General features: G+C 40.5%; 1 protein-coding gene across 3 annotated transcripts in view; it reads right to left on the bottom strand.

Moving 5' to 3' along the window:
* LOC131029831 (electron transfer flavoprotein-ubiquinone oxidoreductase, mitochondrial) overlaps nucleotides 1-22,426 on the bottom strand; it is a 283,747-nt gene that overhangs the window by 102,545 nt on the left and 158,776 nt on the right. For all 3 annotated transcript variants that reach the window (XM_057960480.2, XM_057960481.2, XM_057960482.2), the window contains exons 10-11: nucleotides 1,569-1,661; nucleotides 1,342-1,444 (exon numbers count right to left, since the gene is read on the bottom strand). In XM_057960480.2, coding sequence (XP_057816463.2) covers nucleotides 1,342-1,444; nucleotides 1,569-1,661 — 196 coding nt within the window. The remainder of the gene's footprint in view (nucleotides 1-1,341; nucleotides 1,445-1,568; nucleotides 1,662-22,426) is intronic.

The following is a 22,426-nucleotide window of genomic DNA, read 5'->3' as shown; positions in this document are numbered from 1 at the left end:
CCCCAAACCCCCGTCGAAAAATATGGGAGGAAACAGCGTCGATAGAAGTAGGGAAAATTTAAGCTCCGAGTCTGACACTGATTGGATCGACCAAGTAGATATAGAGGCTGAGACTGTAGCCATGGCAGAGGAGGAGCGGAGGGCACGAGCACAAACAAGAGATTTAGAGGCAGATAGTGACATGGATGTTCCTGATGTTGGTGAGCATGGCATGGTGTCACAGGGAGCGGCTATGGCTGTTGAATCATCCAGGACCTACCTTAGACGCCTTTCGCAGGGGGTCGGGGCCGGAGGGTGCAGGCTCCTCTGAGCCATAGGCTTGTAGTTGTATTTACCTTTGGTATTTGTATGAAACATTTGATGATGATCATATGATGACATGGATTTTTTATTCCATGAGTTTTGTAATATTGTATACATTTGACAATATTTATATATCTATGTTTGTTATTTCCTTCAGCTACAATTTGCGTTTATGCTTATGTGATTGATATATACTTGTGTATGTAATCAAATGAGCCGAGTTTGATGATGTTATTGTGTCTTTAAGGTGTATTCAATAAAGGGTGCCTGAAACAAGTTTTAAATCTTTAAAAATCTCTAAATTTCTTGAGTTTTTCACTTTCCCGAGTCCAGCCGAGTCTGGAGCCGAGTCTGACGCTGAGTCCCGAGTCCGAGTCCGAGTCGGCCTTGCCGAGCCCAAGCCGAGTCTGAGTACCGTTTCTTTGATTTGGATCATCTGGTTAGCGCTCATTTTGATGATTTTTGTAATACAAATCCTGAAAACAAATCTGAAAATATTCCAGTTAAGGGTTTTATTTCATTTTAAAGATTCCTGTATTCATTTCTGTTATTTCCTTGCTTCCATATTATCATATCTGCAATATCTATCCTGTGTTGTGTTCATTCAAACATCTACAAGCATTCAGATAAAAAAAAAAGGTGTATATTACATGCTGGCTGATAAGTAGGTTGTGCTGTTTTAATGCCTTTCAAAAACTTCATAGTATCATATGGATTGAAAGGGATATTAGTGTAACGGCCAATAATGTTTTCAAGGGAGTGGGCCCATATAGAACCCACACCAAATTATCTAAGAAGAAACATGTTAGCACCTTTGTATTAGCCCTCTGATTGATTTTACAGTCTGTTATGATATGCCGAGTACTCCAAAAACAAAATTGTTAAATGCATATTGGTGCTTTGATAACCTAGATCATTAACATAGGATCAATATATAATTCCATCCATCTTTTATTCTTTTACAGATTCATTTGTTTTTGTTTAGATTTTTCCAGCTTACAGATGGCCCAAGGAAAACACAATAATATAAAATTGTACCTGACTTCATAGCTGCATGAGTGCCTTTGATTTTAGGAACATTGAGAAAGCCAGCTGAACATCCTATTAGCGCTCCTCCAGGAAAAACAGGCTTTGGAATTGACTGCAATCATAATATTAAGAAAAACAACTTATCCAAGACTCTTAAGATACTTCAGATCTCAAAAGAATAACTCATCCCCTGGTGAAAAATATACATCTTTTCTTTCAAGTGTGCCCTACAATACCTGAAACCCGCCTTCATTCAAGCTGCGAGCACCATACTGAACAACTTTTCCTCCTTCCAGTACTGGCTTGATTAGAGGATGTTGCTTAAATTTCTGCAATACCCATATAAAAAATTGAAGCAAAGGTCCCAATATATTTCAACTCTCTAAACACGAACACCATGTCAACCACATAATGTTGCCATAAACTTGACTTTAAGAACCAAATGAACTCATTTGTATTACCTTAAGATTCATATATTTGAAACACTTTGGTTCATACTATTTTTTATTACAGAATAATTAAGACATCTAATATTTGTAATTTTGTATTACCTTATGATTCAAATTTTTTGTTGTTTTTGAAAATTTTGCTCTTTCACTCAACAATTTCTCAAAAAAGAATTCCGTACTCACACAAGGATTATGCACTTCTTGCATTTTGATTCAAACACTTAAACTTCAAATTACCCCATGCACTAAATACTGAACTTTCTCCTTGCGTTGTCAAAATCGCAACATAGCCCTCATCATACCCTTGTACAAAAAATCATAGTTTCATCATTGCCATGTGCAAAATCGGAGTTTTGAGGCTCTCATGTAAGGTTTCAAGTATGTTGCATGTTTGTGTAAGATTTAGGGCTTTCACCCTTGTCACATAAAATTAAGGGGTTTTGAGGTGGTCATGTAAGAAAGGGGACCTTTCACATGCTCATGAATAAAAGTATAACTTTCACTACCTCATGTATAAAAGTGAAACTTTCAAAGGCTCACGCATGAAATCATCACTTCACACACTTAGACCCCTGAAATTACACTTAAAAGAAATAAGAAAAAAGGTCGAAGGTTTTGAGGCAAGAGAAAATTGCCAAAGTCATTTTTATCGCACCTTCTAAGCTCGTGAAAAATGCTAAAGAGGTCAATACTTGAAATCCAAACTAAAAAAAATCAAGTTTCGTGTTCTCTTCTTAAAATGAAATCACAAGTTTTGGTATGTCATCGCCTTTGTTGAGCTGATAAAACCCCCAAAGGGTGACAATGTGATGATAAAAAAGGGTGAAATAGAGAGTTCAACGAATCTTTTTTTTCTCTCTCTTTGGCATGATATATTTTTGGTGAATTCATGTTTGACGAAATTATATGTTTTTCCTTATCTTTTCTCATGGACCGAAAAGAAGCCCCATAAAAGTGTTGAATGTTTAAAGAGCAAAAAAAAAAGATATAGGGTTTGAGCATTTTAATGTATTATGTTCTTGCCGTCGCATTTTATAAAGCCGATATTATGTCCGAACTTCATCTTTAAAATGTTAAAAGACAATGTTGGAAGGAGGCCAAGTGATATCATGCCCTTCTAGCCTCCTAAAGTGCCAAAAATTATACTGAAAAGAAGCACAGTGTTTAAGTGACTATGCCAAAGAAGTCAAGTACGGCAAAATAAGATGTCACTTATTTGTATTTTCTTTCCCTTGATATCCCCAAGAATAATATCGAAAGGAAAACATTTTAAAAGGCAATTAAATGAATGAGTGATTGCTCTTGCATTTGCTTGTCTTCATAGGATGAATGGCACCAAGAGGCAACAGTGTGGCGTTGGATTCAGAGGGAGTGTGAAGCACAGATTGAAGATGTGATCATGATCAAACGAGAAGGTAAAGATGTAGCACACAGATTGAGGTGATGCCATTCTGAATCTCTGGAAGGCATTAGCAAGACACACAAAATGTTGTAGGGGTATTCTTGTGCCTTGCACACACTCCCCATCGCCGACAGGGACACCCTTTCATTTTTCGCCTCGTTAAGGCCCCGAATAGGACTTTTGTCTAGATTGGCAGAGTAGCATGAGGAGGGAGGAAGTAACTGCAAGATGTTGTATGACTTGGAGTGTCGTGCAGGCTAAGGGTTCAAATTTCTATCAAAGTCCAAAATCTAGAGGCCGTTTTCCTTAGAGTGTCCTGGTAAGCACCAAATGCAAGACAAGCTTCAGGCAAAGGGAAGAAAAATTCAGAGGAAAACACTAAAATTAAGTGCATGGATTTTTCCTACACTTTAATCCTAAGGCGCCTAACTTCTTCCTTAGGTGGGCAAAGTAACAAGTCAGCAAAGAAGGGAAAAGAAGGAAAAACGTTTTAGAATACTTTATGTTTCTTCCCTGGAATGCCGAACTTTATCTTAAACTGGCAAAGTGACCAGTCAATTACAAGGGAAAATAAAGGAAAAATAAGGCAAAAAGTTTGGAAGCATTTTATATTTCTCCCTAGCAAAGTTCCACTTTATCCTTGTGAAGCCGAACTTCTTCCTTTAAATCGCAAAAGGCAAAAAGAGAAATAAAAAGGAAGTGCTTTTAAAAGTTTCACCCTTTTTTCTTTCAAAGCCGAAAATTTCCCTTTGTTGGCCAAGTAACACATTAAAAGAATAAAGGGGACTTTGTTTTAAAAGAAGGTGATGCATTTTACATTTTCGCCAAGCGAAACTGAAATTTTCTCCCAACCACCAATTCTAAGGCAAGTCAAAGTGAAGAAAAAAGGAAGAGAGCCCTTTCAAAATTATTTCGCACAACTAGATGAAATCGCTGAAAACCTCCCTTACCGTGACAGCTCATGGCAAGGCTGTAAAATTCGAAAGGAAGAAAAAGGGTTTTTGTGCATCTCTCCCCAATCGCCAAAAAATCGCCTCGCACGTGTTGGGAAGAGATTGAAAAGGGTCAAGGGCTCGCCTATTCTCTTCAATCACCAACACACAAAAAGAAACCTCGCGTAAAGAATAGATTGTCATTTCAGAACCCATTCAGGATCAAAGTCGCCAAGCTGAAAATAAATAAAGAAAGAAAGGGAGCAAGCGGGGACAATTTGGTTGACATTACAAGAATACGTACCCAAGTATTTCTCTTAAACAGTGGATAAAAGTGTGTTAGTAAAGCTTAAATGAAAATGTTTAGCCCTAGGTTTGCATATGATTGATACTTTTAAAATTTCCATTTAAAATGAAAACTAAGATCAAACCCTGGTTAGGGCAAACGTTGTCCATTTTAAAACATGAGCCCATAATCACACTTTGAAAACTTTCAAACCTAGGAAAATTTCAAGAAATACTGTTAATGCATGATAGCTTCGGTAAGATAAATGATTGAATGAGAGATAAATGAAGTCTATCATTCAATCATTTATCCTATCGATAATTATGATGAATAACTTCAAGCCTTCATTTGATAAACCATTCTTCATTTGTATATGATCAATCTAATTAGTTCGATCAAAATGTTTAACTGTCGATTATCATTCTATAGTGTAGAATCCCGATTTAATATCAGTTACATTATTTGTGTTCACCAATTATTAAATCGGGTTAACCATTGCAATCCTATTTATATCGGTTAACTTATTTAATGATTAACAAACAATTATCGGGTCAACCAAACATCGATTAGTATCGATGTTAACATATGTTTGCACTGATTGATATCGAGTGATACACCGATTAATATTGAGTGGCAGAATAAACATACACCGATTGTTATCGGGTGTTAAGACAAGCATACGCCGATTGTTATCAGGTGTTAATATAAGCATACACCGATTGGTATCGGTTGGTAAATAAACACTGTGTATTATTATTATGATTAGCGAAGGGGCACGATCAAGTAATGTCTTGATTGGCCATGTCTAAAAGACATGACCGGTCAAGGCATTGCTTGATTGTACCCAAATTGCTATATATACCAAAAGAAGATAGTCAGATTTATATTTTAAATCAGTAATACATAGAACAAGATAATATCAACAAGAATATAACTTGCATATTGAATGTAAATTGAACATCATTTACAAATACAACCAGAAGTGAAAACTTCAAAACTTTGCCCAAAAAGACTCCCAAATGCTAAAAATCGCCCTATGTTTGATAAACAAAGTTAAAACTTAGAATACCTTGAGTAAACAGTGCCCAAACTGCAAATACACCCAAATCAGCAGAATTTTCAAAACTAAACCATGCAGAGTCACAATTTCCAGCCACGTAGCAAGATTTGAAAAACTAGGACAGCGAGTTAAAGCAACTTTTCAAATTCTCACCATCATGCTACTTTATAGTCGTTATGCTGGTTATTTTTGCTACTAATGCCATTGTTGGGAACCGCTAACCACGTTTATGCTTTTAAATCCGCCTCGTAATTCGCATCCTGGTGTGCAGGCTAGATGCCTCCCAAGGTGGCAGAATCCTCAAAGGCACCCAACACACTAGGGACATCCCAAGCATCTAATGCCGATAACCCCCACAATTTGCAAAGGATGAAGTATCGATATCAAGGAGTGATATGGGAATCAAAGGTCCAAAGGTCCAAAGTAACTGGGAGAATGTAGGGCACACTAATTTTGGACAAGTTGATATTCAACATTTTAGAGACAAGGTATATGCTGCTAATGCCTACGGGAAAGCAAAAAGGATGGTAGAAAGTGGAATTGTGCAGGAAGCAGGTTTCCCACAGGCTATCCAAAATTATGAGCTTGTTGTAGAGAGCTCCAAGCACTATTAGCCAGACAACAAGGTGGTACTTGCAAACGGGACAGTAATAGCTGATTTCACCCTAGAGGCTATTGGAGAAGCCTTCGACATCCCATTCCACGAGGATGCAATTGTGGTAACAATGGAAGAAGCTCAAGCTATATATGACACTAGTCCCAATAAGTGCAAAGGGAAGATCAATGAAAATTGGTTTAAGGAGAAGAGAGCCCCTAGCACTAGGATCCTCAAAAAGGTCTACAGGAGCAAGTCCAGTCAAGAGTACGGAGACATGATCACTTTACTCAGCCGAGTCATGGGACTCCCTCACTCCAATATGTTTGAGGAATGGATGTTTTACTTTGCGGAAGAGGTCTTCATAGGAAAGGTCAAGTTTGACTAGGCTTGAATCATCAATGATAACATCCATGCCCAGCTAGTCCAACTCGCCGAGAAGAAATAGTTCACAATGTCCTCCTATTTGGTATACATGTTTGCAAGACATCCTAGATTGCCAGGGTTGATTTGCTTGGGAGACATTGGAAATGGGCCAGACCAGATGAAAGTGTATGACTGTTACCCTCAACTACATTACTACAACATAAGTTAGAGGGAGAAGAACAACATAGCCTATGCAATGGGCCAATATGAATGCATGAATGATGCATTCACCATGCGGATGGTCTGGACAGTGCAAGAAGAATTGCATCAAATGCTATCTAAATAGGCCATTGCATTGATATGGAAGTACGAAACGTGGTTCATCCAATTTCCCGATTCTCCTACTTAAGAATCTCAGGTTTCAAAGGCTCTCCTTACAGGCTCCCACGGTACCCTACGGATAGGATGATTCTCTTGGAGGTTGCTAGGCAAGCACGTGTAGCTGGGCAAGTCCTTAGGGACAGGAAGATGTCAGGAGTCACGTTGCCAATGGTCATTGGGGACAAAGATGTATATTTTAAAACTCCTGCATAGGCTAAGCAATCAAATGAGGAGCTAGCATCCTATTGCCTACAAGAGCACCCCTTCAGGAAGAGCTTTGACCCTACTGGATTAGGAAGGAAGGCTTATGGCAAGCATTATAAGCACAAAATGAATATAGAGGATTATTGGGCAAGCTGCATGGATGACTTTGAGGTTCGCCAGCAAGAATACTCAAGGCTTAATGTGCATCAAATGGGGACTTTTGAGTATGCCCAAGTCCTGGATCAGCTTGTCGACTATGGGGATTGCCTGCAATACCATGACTATGAAGCAATAAAGAATCACCCGCCTTCGATCAATTGGTCTTAGGATCCGATTACTGGCCTAGAAATCACAATGGAAGGTCCTAGGAGACTTACATATGCCTGGCTATATCAACAGATTCAGGTGTTGACCCATGATGGGAAACAATTCACTTACAACCTGATGGGAAGATTTGAGTCTCACTCATCAGAAGAGGAAGAGGCATTGAGTGTTGCAAAGGAAGAAGAGACTAAGAAAAGGCCTGAAAAGAAGAGAAAGAAGGCAAAGGCTAGTAAAGGAACGTGAACATCAAAGAGGTCTAGGAAGGATAAGAGCCAGCCACTTGAGGCTCTTGCACGAGAAAAGATACCAATAACGAGGTTGTCTGCTGCCACCTTGCCAAAAGATCCTAATCCAGCAGAGGATGTGATTGAACTAGAGCGTCAACCTACCCCTCCAACGCAACAAATCGATTTTGCTATCGTTGAAGCAACTGATTCCCAAAAGCCTAATGTGCAAGAGGCAGAGACACAGATCATTGATTTGAATGGGCCTTAAAATCAAATTAAGGGGAAATTATGCCCAAAGAGGAGGGAAATGGGTAGGGTGACGAACATGAAGAGAAAAAGGAGGTGGGTGATAGAGAGAATGATGATGTCACTGGAAGGAATGAGGAGGAAAACAAAAATGAAGAGCTCCATGGAAGTGAAGAACAATAGGTAATTGAGGTCACTCAACAATTGCTGAGTGAGGTTCGAGAGAACTCGCTATAGGCAAAGATCAGGATACAGAGCCAAATCAACCTTTTTACATGACTGATCAGCCACAAATAGATAGTGGATCTGCTAAAGCATCAGGAGAGCAAGGCAAGGAGTTAGTGGTCACTTCAGGACAACCCACCCCTCCTCCATGGCTACAGTCCTGAGTGCAGAAGAAAGGCATAGCAAGACCACCCATAAGCCTGAATTACCTATTCTCTTGGATAGGAGAGCCGCAAACTAAAGGGAAGAAGAAACCGAGGACATACTCCAAGGTTACCAAAGATGCTTAGAAGAACCGGATGGTGCATATTGCTATTCCACCCGAAGGCAAATCTGCAAAAGAGATTCCCCTGGCTGATTACAATGTGATGTCTATCCCAATGGGAAAAGCAACTAAAAGACAGGAGGTCGAGGAATTCAAGGATTTTGTGGACACCATATTAAACTAACTAGAAAGAATGACTGTCGAGTGAGAAATATATAAGGCTCGTGCCCTAGCTGAGAATTATATAGACCACTTGTTGAAGCCGTTGTAGCACACGAATGAGGCCTACATTACTCCTATAGCGTTAGCCCAAAAAACCACTGCTAAATTTGAGTGTACAAGACATCGCCAAGGAAACCAGGGAATGGATGGAGGATATTACAAGGATAGGAAACAAGGTGATTAGTGATTTGGTCTATTGTGAGTGGGATGCAAAGAGGACTTTCCAAACAGTCAAGGCCCTAAGGAGCAACATTGAAGGAGTACGAGCATCAATTGATAAGCTGTTTCCAATTATGAAGGCCTTCTTTTGGGCTGTCGTTGATTCCAAATGAGTTGTAAATCGTTGAGCCACATGATTTTGATACTTTTAAGGGCTGGTTCTTAGCCTTGGCATTGAAGCGCGACATCATAGACATCACTAATGAGGGATGGGAGGATAATGAGGCAATTTTACTCTATATTGGGAATGACTATGCAAATCTCCTTAAAAGGTTAGTTGGTGAATGGAGGCCAAATATGGACTGCAATGAATTCAAACTGCTATGGAAGATCCAATTAAGGAAGGAAGGCGCTGCATACACTACACATGATTTAACATGCGCCAGCAAATTCCACGTAGCCCTATAGGATTATAAGACCAACAGGGTTGATTGGATCCAACGAATGCAAACCCCGCCTATGCCTCCTCTCGATGAGATAAGGTCCGTCTATGTGAAATTCCAGGAACATGTTTGGACAAAGCGAGCTGCTGGCTGAGACATTTGGAAAAAGTACCTAGAAGAGGAAAGTGACTTTTTATTGTAAAAAATGGGAAAATATCAATTTTGGGATGACAAAAGTGTGGTCCCGAAAGTTATTTCTCCCAAATACTAAGTACTCTATTTTGTTTTTTGAGCTCCATGTAATGCACTTTTTGGGGGAATAGCTTTATGGTTCTTAGTTGGTTAGTTGGTTGGGAGGTATGCTCCTTATTAACTAGGCATGGGTAGTCATGTTTTTTGGGATGAATCTGAGCCCCTCGTTTTGTTTAATCCTAGCCATTCATCCAAGTTTTGGAATTCTATTAAAGGGGGTTGGTTTTCCCTTATTTTTGTAAGTCTAGAATTGTTGTTGAAACTCTGCCGAAATATTTACAGAATTAATGGAATATTCAAGTTGATCATGTTTCTTGTGAGTGCATGGTTCCCTTCTTCCCTATTTAATTTTTGTTATGCTTTTCATTTACAAATAGTGTGTTTGGCTTAATATTTGATAGAGAATTTAGTTCATACCAATGAGGATTGATTGATCGTCAATCCTCCTATATGGTTAGTTTGAACATATTCAGGCATTTTAGTTTGACTGTTAAATGCTAGTATGAATGAATGTTTTAAATTCAGCACGTGTGTTTAAGAGTTTGAGAATCTGATTTCCCTTTGAAGATTGCACCAAGTTCTGCTTAGTTGTGTAAAAGTGGCGAAGTAGAACATGGTAATTTTAAGATCTCTATCTATTTGCCCAAACGTGTTGTTTTAGTTAGAGTAGTTGATATCTATCCCTTACTCTCTTTTTTCCCTGTTTTTCCATAAATCTGAAGTTGAGACCTGTCAAACAGCATCATGTTTAATGATAATCTGATGAAAACAAACTTGTGGAGTCTTAGGGGTGTCTTATAGAACCTTGAAGCTTGTCCTATCCAATAAAGTCCCCTCATTTCTACCAGCAAGGCACATGAACCATTGAGCTATCCCACAGTCAAGAATTGGCAAGTATGAACCTTGAAGTTGCCTTCTCATGATCGTTTCTATAACGCTAGAAGCCTCCTTACACGAGAATGGGATTGCCACAAAATTCTACTGTGTTGACTAGAGAGTCGAAACACGACTTTAGCCACATCAACTAGTATGCAGAAGATGCACAGCCAGAAACAACAAACAAATCCCATTCTGGCTACCTATGGGCCCCATTAATGTAATTCAAAGCAAATGGGGGACATAGTTTAATTATTTCTCAACTACCTGATTTAAATCAAGCGTATTAAAATCTTTTCTTCTAGTAAGATTAAAGCAAAACAATTGCAAGTAGCTGAAGACGTGGTTGAAAGGGGCAGCTAGGAAGTAATGAGAATTACTAGGTATGGGTTAAAGCTGTCAGAGCTTCTAGAAGGTAGATCATAGCCACTGGATGAATTGAATCTTGGCCTTTGATCTAAAATGTAAAATCTATAAAAGTCCAGGGCCTCTCTCTTTGTAAAGGTTTAGATTTTTAGGGGTTGGATAGTTAAAGTTTTGGTAAAGTTAATGGGTTAGTAAAATGATTAGGAGTAGAAGTAGAATAGAACTATTGGAAAGAAATTGTTGTAATGGTTGTTATAACAAATAAATGGAACATTGAAGCATGGTATTTTGTTGTTTGTCCTAGTTTGTTTGCATGGTTTCTCTTCATCAGATTAGTTAGAGTTCAGTGATTTTGATTTTAATGTTGAAGCGTGAGGGTATTTGATGTGATTTCAAGTTCATACCATTGGAGGCTTATTGATTGCAAGTCCCTGTGCATGATTACTCTGAACCTAATAATTGTTCTTAGTTCAATTGTGGGTGTTTGTCTTAGGTTGCACCAGAATTGGGTTTCTGAATGAGCATCCATAGTCTGAAAATCCTTTATTCCCTTGGACCTTGCACTATTCTTGTGGAGTTGTGACTATATCTCTAGTTAAGCAGGAGTTATTTTATGTGAAATCTATCTACCCGCAACACTAATTGTTACTATCATTGTCCTTAGGATTTCTAAACTTTGCCCTTTTTCTTTTATTTCCTCCAATTCGAGAATTAGAGCATCGTCAGATGCACTAGCTTGAAGCATTCATAAGTCCCACCATGTTTACCAGCAAAACACATTACCGCTAAGTTATCTTAAGTAGTCAAGACCTGACAAAATGAACTTTGAGGTTATCCCCCTTGATCATTCAAAGCAACATTAGGGATTTCCTTATTCAAGAGAGAATACAATGCTTGACATTCTATTCCATGTTGACAAAAGAGATTAGCGTGCACATTTCCTGCGTCAACAGGTTCCAAATGTCAGGTCTTGACATGTGGATACGCTCAATGGTTTGATGTGATATTACTGGAATCACAAGAGGAACTTATGTTTTCCTGAACTCAACTTGAATGCAATTGGAACTTGAGATCTAATTGACTTGAAAAGAAAAAGATAAAAGGATGAGGATTTAGAGAAATATAATCTACTCCTAAGATCAATGATAGCACTGGATCATGCTTGGATGGACACATTCCTTAAACCGAGCTTTGTTTCGCCATGTTGCCAACAACTACACAAAACCGATGTGATATTCCAAGGAAATGAAAGCTTTTCATATCATAAATCATTTATCCAAACACCCAATACAGTAGCACAACTTGAACTAACATATCCACAATTGAACTTAGCACATCTTGATGTTTAGTATAACTATGCATTGTAATTGAAAATCATCCAACCATAAATAATATTAACCAAGGAATTATCAACATCCACACATTATTCCATCACAATCAATTAACTTCATCTATCATGAGGATCCAACAAGAAACCATATAATATGGAAAAGAAACACAACTATCCACCATGAATTCAATGAAAAGGATGTTTATTTACAAGCTTGGCAAATATTTCTACCTTCTCCTACTCTACTCTACTTCTAATGATTTGGCTGCTATCTAATACCTATTCACTATTAACCTTTACAAATGAGTAGAGCAAACCTTTTATAGTGCTCTCAATACCATAGATGGAACACTCTTTTTACGACTTTAACTCGTAGCAAAAACTCGCCGAGTTTTTGCAATAAACTCGGCTAGACTAAAAAAAGAGGCCCAAACATGTCAAAAAAATATCAATTTTTGTTTTTTCAGGTCAGTTTCATTCTCTTCATCAGAATATAGACATGAAATATATCATTTAAGTATAAGTGGCATTTCAATATGTCTTTTTTCTTTCTTATACTTAATAACACCCCACCCTGTATCGCGACAGGGAGCGCACAAGGGGCGCTGCCCCCAAACCCCCGTCGAAAAATATGGGGGGAAACTGCGCTGATGGAAGTAGGGAAAATTTAACCTTCGAGTCTGATTAGGCTCCATATAACAACATAATTAGCATTGAAGAAATCTTGGTATTATACATTTTAGAGTTGAAAGTTTGAAACTATGAGTATGAATGATGAAATTTCAAATATTACTCATTTGTAGATCTACACCAAGATCTAGACCTATCTCTCTACCCCTCTTTTTCTCACCCTCAGACCGGCGAGGGGTGCTACTTTCAACCTCATTTTAATTTGCAGATGCTTGATGGCAAAGTTGGGGTGGAAATACCCCAAATCTCAGAAAATTTGCCCTCGGAATCTTATGTCAACCTTGTAGTTCATCCAGTTGTGAGCAGTAGCACAAATAGAGCTTGTTTGAAGCCATCGACATGAAGAAGAGGAGCAAGCTAGCTCAAAAACATCTCAATGACCTTGTCTTTATGCAATATAATCTTTGATTGTGCATAAGGAAGGTAGAGGAAGTAGCAGGTGGTCCACTTGACTTGCATGATATAGATCCTTACAGTGATTGGACATCACAGAAGCAGCCTCCATTGTTTTTTGATGATGACAACACTGATTTGGAGAGGCAAGCTATGGAGGAGGAGGGAGGTGGATTTGGTTTCATGCTGGATGACATTGAGGAGGAAGAGGATGAAGATGAGGAGTCATTGCCAGTGCCACAAGCAAGTGGAGACATAGCTTCATCCAGGATGGAGGATGAGCCAGCCATACAGAGCAAGGCACAGTCATGCCCACTGCAGACTTCTAGGACTAGACCCTCTAGTTTTACCTCTCCCCTAGTTTTAGCTAGAGCTGGGAAGAGGAAGTTGTAATTGTAATTTGTAATGATGTATTTACTTTTGGTTTTACAAAAACTATTTACTATTTTGCTTCCAGCCATCAACATTCCTCATGAGGATGCGATTTTGTAGACACTTTGCATTTAAATATATCTAGAATCAACTTGTTTCTTTTGTGTTATCATTTATTGACTCATTGGATGCATCTTCTTATTAAATTTTGCAAAAAAAATGCATTTTTTATTAAAATTAAGCGTGTTTATATGTTGCCGAGTTTTTGCCGAGTTTTTTTCTGAGGGGCTTGGCGAGTTGAGCCAAGACGCGAGTAGTCCAACTATGCTCAATACAATTTTATGGCTAGGATCAAATTTGCAGTAATGGCCAAGATTGAAAGATAGAAACCCTAATGAGGGTTTGTTACACCCATCACATAACATTTAATGCTTGACCAATGATAAAATTACAATAAATAGAACACAAGTCTATCAAAGATATTTTAGGACAATTATCTAATTATTTATTAATTAGGTCCTTTAATTGCTTTTTCACTTGAGCTAAACTTAGGTGCTTTAATTTATCTAGGTGTTATGCTTTTTTAGTCTAAGTTCACTTAGAGGCACTTCTAGTTATCTTTTATAGCTTGCAATTGAGCTTGATTTAGCTCCTACTTTGCATTGCTTTAGATCTTCTAATTTGACGATTAGGGCATCTCTTGCTTTCTATAAAGCAAGCAATTCATTCATTGTAATTGTGCCTCCAATATTGTACCTCCAATATTGAATCTTCAATTCTTTTGTGCAATAATATAGAATTATTTGGTTGTTATAAAGCATACTATCTTTGCTTGATCTCTTTTGTGTGATAGGTGCTTTGCTTCTAGTTTGAATCTTGGCTCCTATGGTAGATCATCAATTTCTGCCAGGTATCAAAGTGCAATCTTAGCTCCTGCATGGTATCAAAGCTTTTCTATCAAGTTCTTATTTGCATACTTGAGAGATCCAACCTGAGGTGAATTTGATGTGCATTTTAGGCTGAAACGGAGGTTGCCATTGCATCCGAAGCTCCAAAAAACCTAAGATCGATTGTTCTTTCATCAAAATCAGAGTAGTTGAAATTTTGGGTCAAATTAGTTGAGAGCACAAAAATCAAGGCAAAATCCTGGGGTAGCTAAGAAATTTAAGCACTTTGGCACAAAACGAATGCTTGGTCCCTACAGTGAGGTTGGTAAACTCACAGATAACAGAAGTCTTCAATACAGACCAACAAATCATGTACCAAAAATATTTATGTATATTAAAACATAGATAACAATTGAAGGAAACACAAATATGGTAGAAGTATGATATCTTTATTTCATTCCAAATTATGCCAGTACAAGGCTAACTTGCCAAACATTATATAGACCCGACCGTTGGCCAAGCTACCAATCGTCACAACCTACCAGCTACCAACTATCCCACCGAAACCTCTCAACATACGTAACAAACATAACACCCTGACAATTATAAACTAATCATGGGGTATTGACCCCTAACATCAGTCCCCCCCAAAAAGTAGTCGTCTTCCAGATGACCAAGACAAACAGGAGCTGGATTGACAAAACAAAAGAAAGACTAACACTAAGGAGGGGGAGTGATGCAGAGACAAGAGAATCTAATACAAATTTGCAAATAAAAGGTGTATTTTGGACCCAAACCCCTTACTCTCCTTAAGTGTCTCAAATGCATTCAATGCCTCAATAGGCTCAAAACCTAACACCACCTAAACCAGGTGTGTCTCCTGCCTCCACATACTTCAAAGGACCTCAAAAAAACATGATTCAAAGGCTTTCTAAAACCCTAAGCCTCTCTAGCTTCAACACAAACTCAATACATTTATTCAACCAAACATCTAGCCCTTCAAATCGGGTAATTTCCCTTTAACTCAAAACTTTTCCAAAAAACTTGCCCAAACAAATTACATATTTAGACACCCATTTGGATGTTACACAACATATCAAAAAACCAATATAGGTTGTTTTGGACGGACCCTTTGCTGTCCTCAAATGTGCCCCTTTTTAGCCTTAAAAACCACCCACTTTACAAAGGAAGTACCAACAAAACTTAACACCAGGTTACAAAAATTGGTACAGTATTCAATAAGGTTCCCAAACAAAGGATTTTCCAGGTTTTATGGCTTGATTCAACTTCTAAGTGTCCAAACTCTAAAACCTTCCTTAAATCGCCCTCTAAACTAGGGCTTGCTCAAAATCACGTCTCCAATCACTTCTCTGATCAAATGAAGGTTGTTTCACCATTAAATTGGTGCCCTCTACTGATTCCAATCATAAAAGATATCCCTCCAATGGCTACTTTAGTGGCTGCTACACTCTAGCCACCATCCCCATGCTCCAATCAACCAATAAATTCACCATTTGTGAGTGATCACTCTGCAAAACCACTTCAATCCTGCACTTTCATGTTAGTTTGATATGATACAACATTAGTTTCCATCCCCAAGTCACAGTAAGCACATAAAGGGGATGGATTACATATTCATACTTGAGAAAACAAGGAAAATCAGACTTTTAAAATAGGACAGTCAATATAAATCCTTAGATCAGATTAAAAATGATATAAAATGCTTCAGATCATACACATTAAATGCCTATCAACCTTCCTCAATGATTAGAACTCAAAGATCATCAAAGGAATGCAAGTTTTTCAAGGAAAATCAAGGTTTTTGCATTAAAACTGTCTCAGTCCGTACAACAGCACCTCCAGTCCGTACCATCTGTACTTCCCTCTCTTTTTTCCATCATAAATGATGAATACAACTTCCCCAACCAACCCAAGGTGGTTGGAGGGGTTTACAAATTCATTAAGACTTAAAAACTCAATTTCCCTCCAAAATGCTACTAAACGTTGGAATACAAAGATTTGAATTTTCCAACTTTATTTAATACATTCTATTTGCTAAAATCATTCCAGATCAATGGAATTTTATTTCATATACCTAAATAACCCTACCAAAGACCCTACTCACCATTCTAGACCGTTGAAACACTATTGGCCTACTTGACACCATATTTTGTCTTAGGTCCCTTATCAAGACTTATTACATTTAAATCAAATTGAGCATTACATAGAGCCATTATTGGCTTCAAAACATTCCAATTCACTTTCAAGGATGCTCTGGGGTCTTTGTTCATGTTTATAATCTCCTTGGTCTCAGGTGGACTCTTGGATGCTCCTGCATCAGGGAGGAGGAGGGAGAAGGCGTCCCTGTCGTGGCCGAAGAAGGTTGGTGTCCTGTATAAAGCCGGAGGATCTTCTCCACAATCAGTTGCCGCTCGCATGCCTTTTTGACCATGTGGGCAGCCTCCAATAGTTTCTTGTCCTTCTGCTCCATCTGCAAAGTCAGGTCAGCCACCTGCGTTGCAAGTAAGTGTACTTCCTTCTCCTGCATGCTGCAATGGGCTTCATAAGTGGCTACCTTCGTCTCCAACTCAACCCTCAAGTTCTTCTCTACTGCGGCCAACTGCACACGCTTTTCCCCTTCTCCAATTTCTCTATGTACAACCATTGTGGCTGTTGCTCCATCTTGCTTTGTTGCATCTGTAGGTAGACATCCCGAAACAATCCCTCCATACTGCACAAGGTGGCTCCCAAGGTGCCAACTCCCTCCACCAGTCGCATGTGCTTCCACTCGTGCACCATCTCCGACGTACCACTGTCAGGCCACCCCCACTGCTCAAAGTGGAGTGCAAACTCCTCACATCCCGAAGCCATGAAGTGTAAAAGCTTCTCAGCATCAGCTGAGTTGCTGGCATCCATTTGTCTAGTCAATTGTGCCATACCTCAGGCTATATCCGACATCCCCTGTAACTCCCCAAGGAACCGTTGGAGAAAGCCTATTGGATCTCTAGGGTCTAGCGGTGTAAGGTGAAGACTTGTCGGTGGTCCTCTGGACCCGCTCTCCTCGACATCAATGATCTTCGGGTCATGTCCACCTCCTCCAATCGCTCTACTCTACTCCTTTGCAGGCATCATCTCATCCTGGACTTGATCTATGATAGGAGCAATCCTATGCTGTGACTAGCCATGTCATGCGGTGAGGGTGAAGTGGGAAGGTGAGGTGTGAGTGCAAACTATCCCAGCCACCCATCCAAAGATGCATCTATATCCTCATCAACCAGTGTGTCCAGTACCGCCAACTCCTCTGGGCCATCTCCTCCTTCCCTGTCTGCCATTGGTACATCCACGGACTCATTCCCTTCGGTTGTTGTCGTACTACCCTCAACTGCTATGGGCCCCTCCGTACTAGTATATGTCGTACCAGTACCTGTCTCTTGTACTGCTACCTTCGGTGCGGCTTCCTTTGGTACAGCTGCCTCTTGTACTACTACCTTCGTACTATGTTGCGCGTCAGTCTCTGCCACCATACGGTCCATCATTCTTGTGCCACCTAAGTCACTACCCGTACAGTCTACTGGCCTACTGGTACACTCTGTTGCTGGTACGGCTTGTGATTCGCGTACAGTCAGGCCGATCTGTGGCAGCAACAATCGTCTTTGTACTGGAGGCTCCCCTTCACCAACTCTCCTGAACAGCACTCCTACTGGTCTTATGTCACCTACCGGGCTAGCCACTGTGAGTGCTTCCTATGGTACCAAGTGCACTGAAGGAGGTAATTTGGGGGGTGTAAATTTCACCTGAGTGCTTCTCCATTGTGCTCACAGTCCTCCATGTTGCTCTTCTTCCTCCTCCCCTTCCTATTGCTATGATTTTGCTTCCTCTTCTTCTCCAGCAGTGTGTGGTGCCATGCTGAATCCTTCATCTCCACTCTCCTGTTCCTCTGTTTCCTTGGGCTCCTCATTTGAATCTTCCATGCCGCTATCTTCTTCCACCTCGACTGCTACGTCCAGCTTCCTCCTCTTTGTTGGTTGTATGGCATCACCAAGCATGTCCAGGTGAACATAATAGTACATGGATAGTTTGTTGGGTTCCACCCTACCGCGTGGTTCAAAAGCACCCCACATCTCTAGAGGTACCTGTAAACGTACTGCATCTAGAAATAGACTAATGGCGTGGTGGCACATATAGAATGTTTTATGCTCTAGATTGAGGAAATCATGAATCCTCTCTGATAAGAGCTGCCCCCAAATGTAAACTTTGCCACACTTACACCATTCATCAATCCTATCATCCATATGGCTATATCAGATGCGCGGCTAGCCCTTGTGAATCGACTTTTCACCAAGTCCATCAGCATCCTCCACTCCCCCGATGCAATAAAAGCACGCTTCAATCCCCTACTATCAGTCCATACATTTTGCCATTGTTCTTCCGTCAGGTCATCCCTGCACACCAAGTCCAGCAACCATTTCTTTTTCTCCTTGGTGAGCTTCTTTGCCAGTTTCGTTGCAGATGCCCCCTTATTGGGTATACCAAATAACCTCCTGAAATTCTCAACCTTAAAGGACACCCGTACTGTGCATCCTTGACACTAGATAATGGAAGCTCTCTCGTGACGGTTGTATCCAAACACCACAGTCTACAGCACAAGTTTGAAATCCTTGATATTGAATGTCGGCATCTGAATGGCATGGTCCACCTGTGCTTTTATAAGAGAATCTTTTATCATATGGTTGGAAGGGGTTTCCTCCCACCAAGCACGACATTCACTATCAGTCACGCTCTCAAAGGCCACATTTTCTGCAGTGATTCCTTCCAAGTCCTTCTGTAGTTGTACTTTTGGTCTGATCTTCGCCTTCTTGCAGCTACTGGCCGGGTCTCTAGCGGTCATGGTTGCACTATGACTGCTTTGCCCTGCACACCTGTTTGTTTTCCTATCCTTCTCAAGTCCTTGACAGTTATTATAACGGTCTGAAATTTTGGCACGCCAGTTCGTATGGACCATTGTACTAGCTGCCTTGTCTACACTATACGGATTGGTCTGTACACTTCCCTCTTTTGACCGTACAGCCCCCTCACTCTGCACTGTACCTCCTACTGATCAAACTCGTCCTTCTTGTGACTGCACAAAATCTTCTGGCAATTTCGTATGGGTGTTTTTGATTATCGTATGGATACCTTCAATTATGGACTGTACTTGCTTCCATCGTGTACAGATGCCCACGCAGAAGGGGTTGTACAACTCCTACTCGTACGGTCTCCTTTCTCCTACCAGTTCCTAGCCATACGGTGTCCCTACTACCAGTTCATGTACGCAACCGTACGGATTTATTTTTTCTCTGTCGTGAAGGGTGCGAATTGATTTCCCGTACGGTACGGCCTGCTATTCACTGAGTTCTTTGTCTGGTAGCCTACGTCGTACAGATTCACCTTCCGTGCCTTGCCTTCTTCGTTTGTACATGCAATCCGTACACCGTACGGATTAAATGCTTGCTCTTCTCGAGCCTTCTCACCCTTGTTCGTACGAGCAGTACATACGTCGTACGAATTAACCACTTGCTTCTCCCATGCATTGTCCGTACGAGTAGTCCTTACATCGTACGAATGAACCACTTGCCCCTTTCATGCCTCCTCGACCTTGTTCATACAGGTACTCTGTATGTCGTACGAATTAAACCTCTTCTTTGTGCGTGGCCGTACGGATCCTTGACTTCTTCCTCTCAATTTTGTCTTGCTGCCAAGCCTGCTTCTTCTGCCTCGATTTCTTCCATGAGATGTGTACAAATGGGCTCCTTGGGGGTCTTTATAATCACTTGCTCTTTCCAGGGTAAGGGTTAGGCATAAATAATTCATTAATTTTTTATAAAATAAGTCTCTTTATTTAATGTATTTTTCTCTTATTTACTTCCATTACTTTTGCTTTACATTTTAATTTTTTAATGCTTACTAACCCTTTCCTCCTTATTTTTTCCACGTACTTTTCTTTTTCGACTTTTAATACCCCCTTCTTTAACAATTGTTTTAAAATCTTCATGCAATAATATTTTTTAAATTCAACTTTTCGTACCTTCAATTTACTAAGGTATCCCGAGGTCCATTTTCGTCATGCAATTCGCCCTTTTTGGTCTACAAGATAGCTTATCGCCTTTTCGGATGCCTCCAAATTTTTCTGCCCCCTTAGTTTCCTTTTCGCTGTACGGATACTTGATTTTTTCCTTGCTTTTCCCTTGCCATTCGTTTTGATTTCCCACTTGAGTGGTTTCCCTGCACGTAGGCAAGTGTCACACCCGACCACCCACTCCCGAGCATCAGTGTGTAGGGTTGGCCACCACAGACCAGCCAGAAGTACTTTCTGCGCAGTTGCTTTTAGTCCCATGTGTCCCCCTGCTAATCTGTCATGTGCTTCCTTCAAGACACTGGGGATTTTCTCCTCCATGACACATCTTCTAAGGATTTGATCAAGTCCCATTTTATACAAAAGGCCATTGATCAGTTAGAAAGTCTTACTCTTCAATGCCAGCTTCCGTCGTTCCCCCAAAGGCATCTCCTTCAAAAATGTGGAAGTAGAGAGGTACTAGCCGATCTTCTCGCACCACGATGGTAGTACTGCAATCTAGAACAAGTGTGCATCCGGGAAGTCCTCGTTCACCCCTTCAACAAGCTCCCTTGACCTAATCTGTGATAGTTGAGCGGCTATCACATGGGACTCTCCTGGCCACACAATAATGGTGAAGGTGAATTCTTGCAACAGCAACAGCCATCTACTTACCCGACCATGTATGATCGGTTTATTTACCAAGTACATCAGTGCCTAGTGGTCCACGTAAAACGTGAACGGGGTAGCCAACAGGTAGTGGCGAAACTTCTGAACGGCGTACACCATCCTAAGTGCCTCCCTCTCCATTGTGTTGTAGTTTCGTTCAGCCATCGACAAAAGTCGGCTGGCGAAGAAGACGGGGTGGTCCAGTCCCTGAGTCCCCACTTGCACGAGGGTGACACCAATGGCGAAGTTGGAGGCATCAACGTGTACGTGAAACTCTTTATTCCAATCCAAGTACACCAGGATCGGTGCACTCACCAGCCGATCATTCAGTTCCTTGAAGGCTCCTTCCTGCTCCGTACCCCATACGAACGGCTCCCTCTTCCTTGTCAGCTTGTCCAGGGGACAGGAAACTTGTGCAAAGCCCTTGATGAATCTCCGATAGTAACCAACGTGGCCTAGGAATGACTTTACCACCGTTACATCCATTGGACTCTCCATATTGACAATCACCCCTACCTTGTCTAGGTCTATCTTTAGTCCTTCCTTGCAAACAATATGGCCGAGAAGCTTTCCTTGCGGCACCATGACCCTAAACTTCTTGGGGTTGAGAGTTAGCCGGTCTCTCCAAAACCTCTCCATACATTCTCCGAGTGTCTTCAAATGAGTATCCTAGTTACTGAAAATAGACTAGTCATCCAAGAACGCCTTGAAATTCCCTACTAACATTTTGTCAAAGATGTGTAGAATTATTCTCTGGAAGGTTGCTGGTGTATTACATAACCCAAAGGGCATGCGATTGTAGGTGTGCACCCCATCTTCCTCCACGAAGGTAGTCTTTAGCTTATCTTCTTCCGCAATCCTTATCTGATTGTACCCCAAGAACCCATCCAAAAACATGTATATCTCGTGCCCGGCTACTTCTTCCAAGATCCTGTCTGTGAACGGGATTAAAAATGGATCTTTGATTGTTACTGCATTCAGGTACCTGAAATCTACGCATATCCTTATCTGGTTAGCCTCCTTCAGAGAAATAACGATTGGGGAGACCCAGTCACTTGTCTCCACCTTAAATATGATCCCAGCCTCCAGCATTTTGTTGATTTCCTCGTTCACCTTGGCCGCGTAGTTCTTGTTCATCTTGTACGGCCTCCTCCATACGAGTTGGGCACCTAGTACGAGGGATATGCATTGTAGGCATAGTTCTGGAGGTACCCCCTTCAGGTCCTTGTATGTCCAGGCAAAGACATCCTTGTACTCCAGGAATATCTTGAAAGCCGCTGCCTTCAATACGGGGTTCCAATCATCCCCTATGAGTATCACCTGCGGGTCCTCGTCCTTGCCTAGATTGACATTTTTCACATTAGTTTCCTCCTACTTGATAG

The sequence above is a fragment of the Cryptomeria japonica genome, chromosome 6 (assembly GCF_030272615.1).
Source record: "Cryptomeria japonica chromosome 6, Sugi_1.0, whole genome shotgun sequence".
Classification (NCBI taxonomy): Eukaryota; Viridiplantae; Streptophyta; class Pinopsida; order Cupressales; family Cupressaceae; genus Cryptomeria; species Cryptomeria japonica.
Note: the sequence above shows the minus strand (reverse complement) of the source record. Positions and strands in the feature narration are given on the sequence as shown.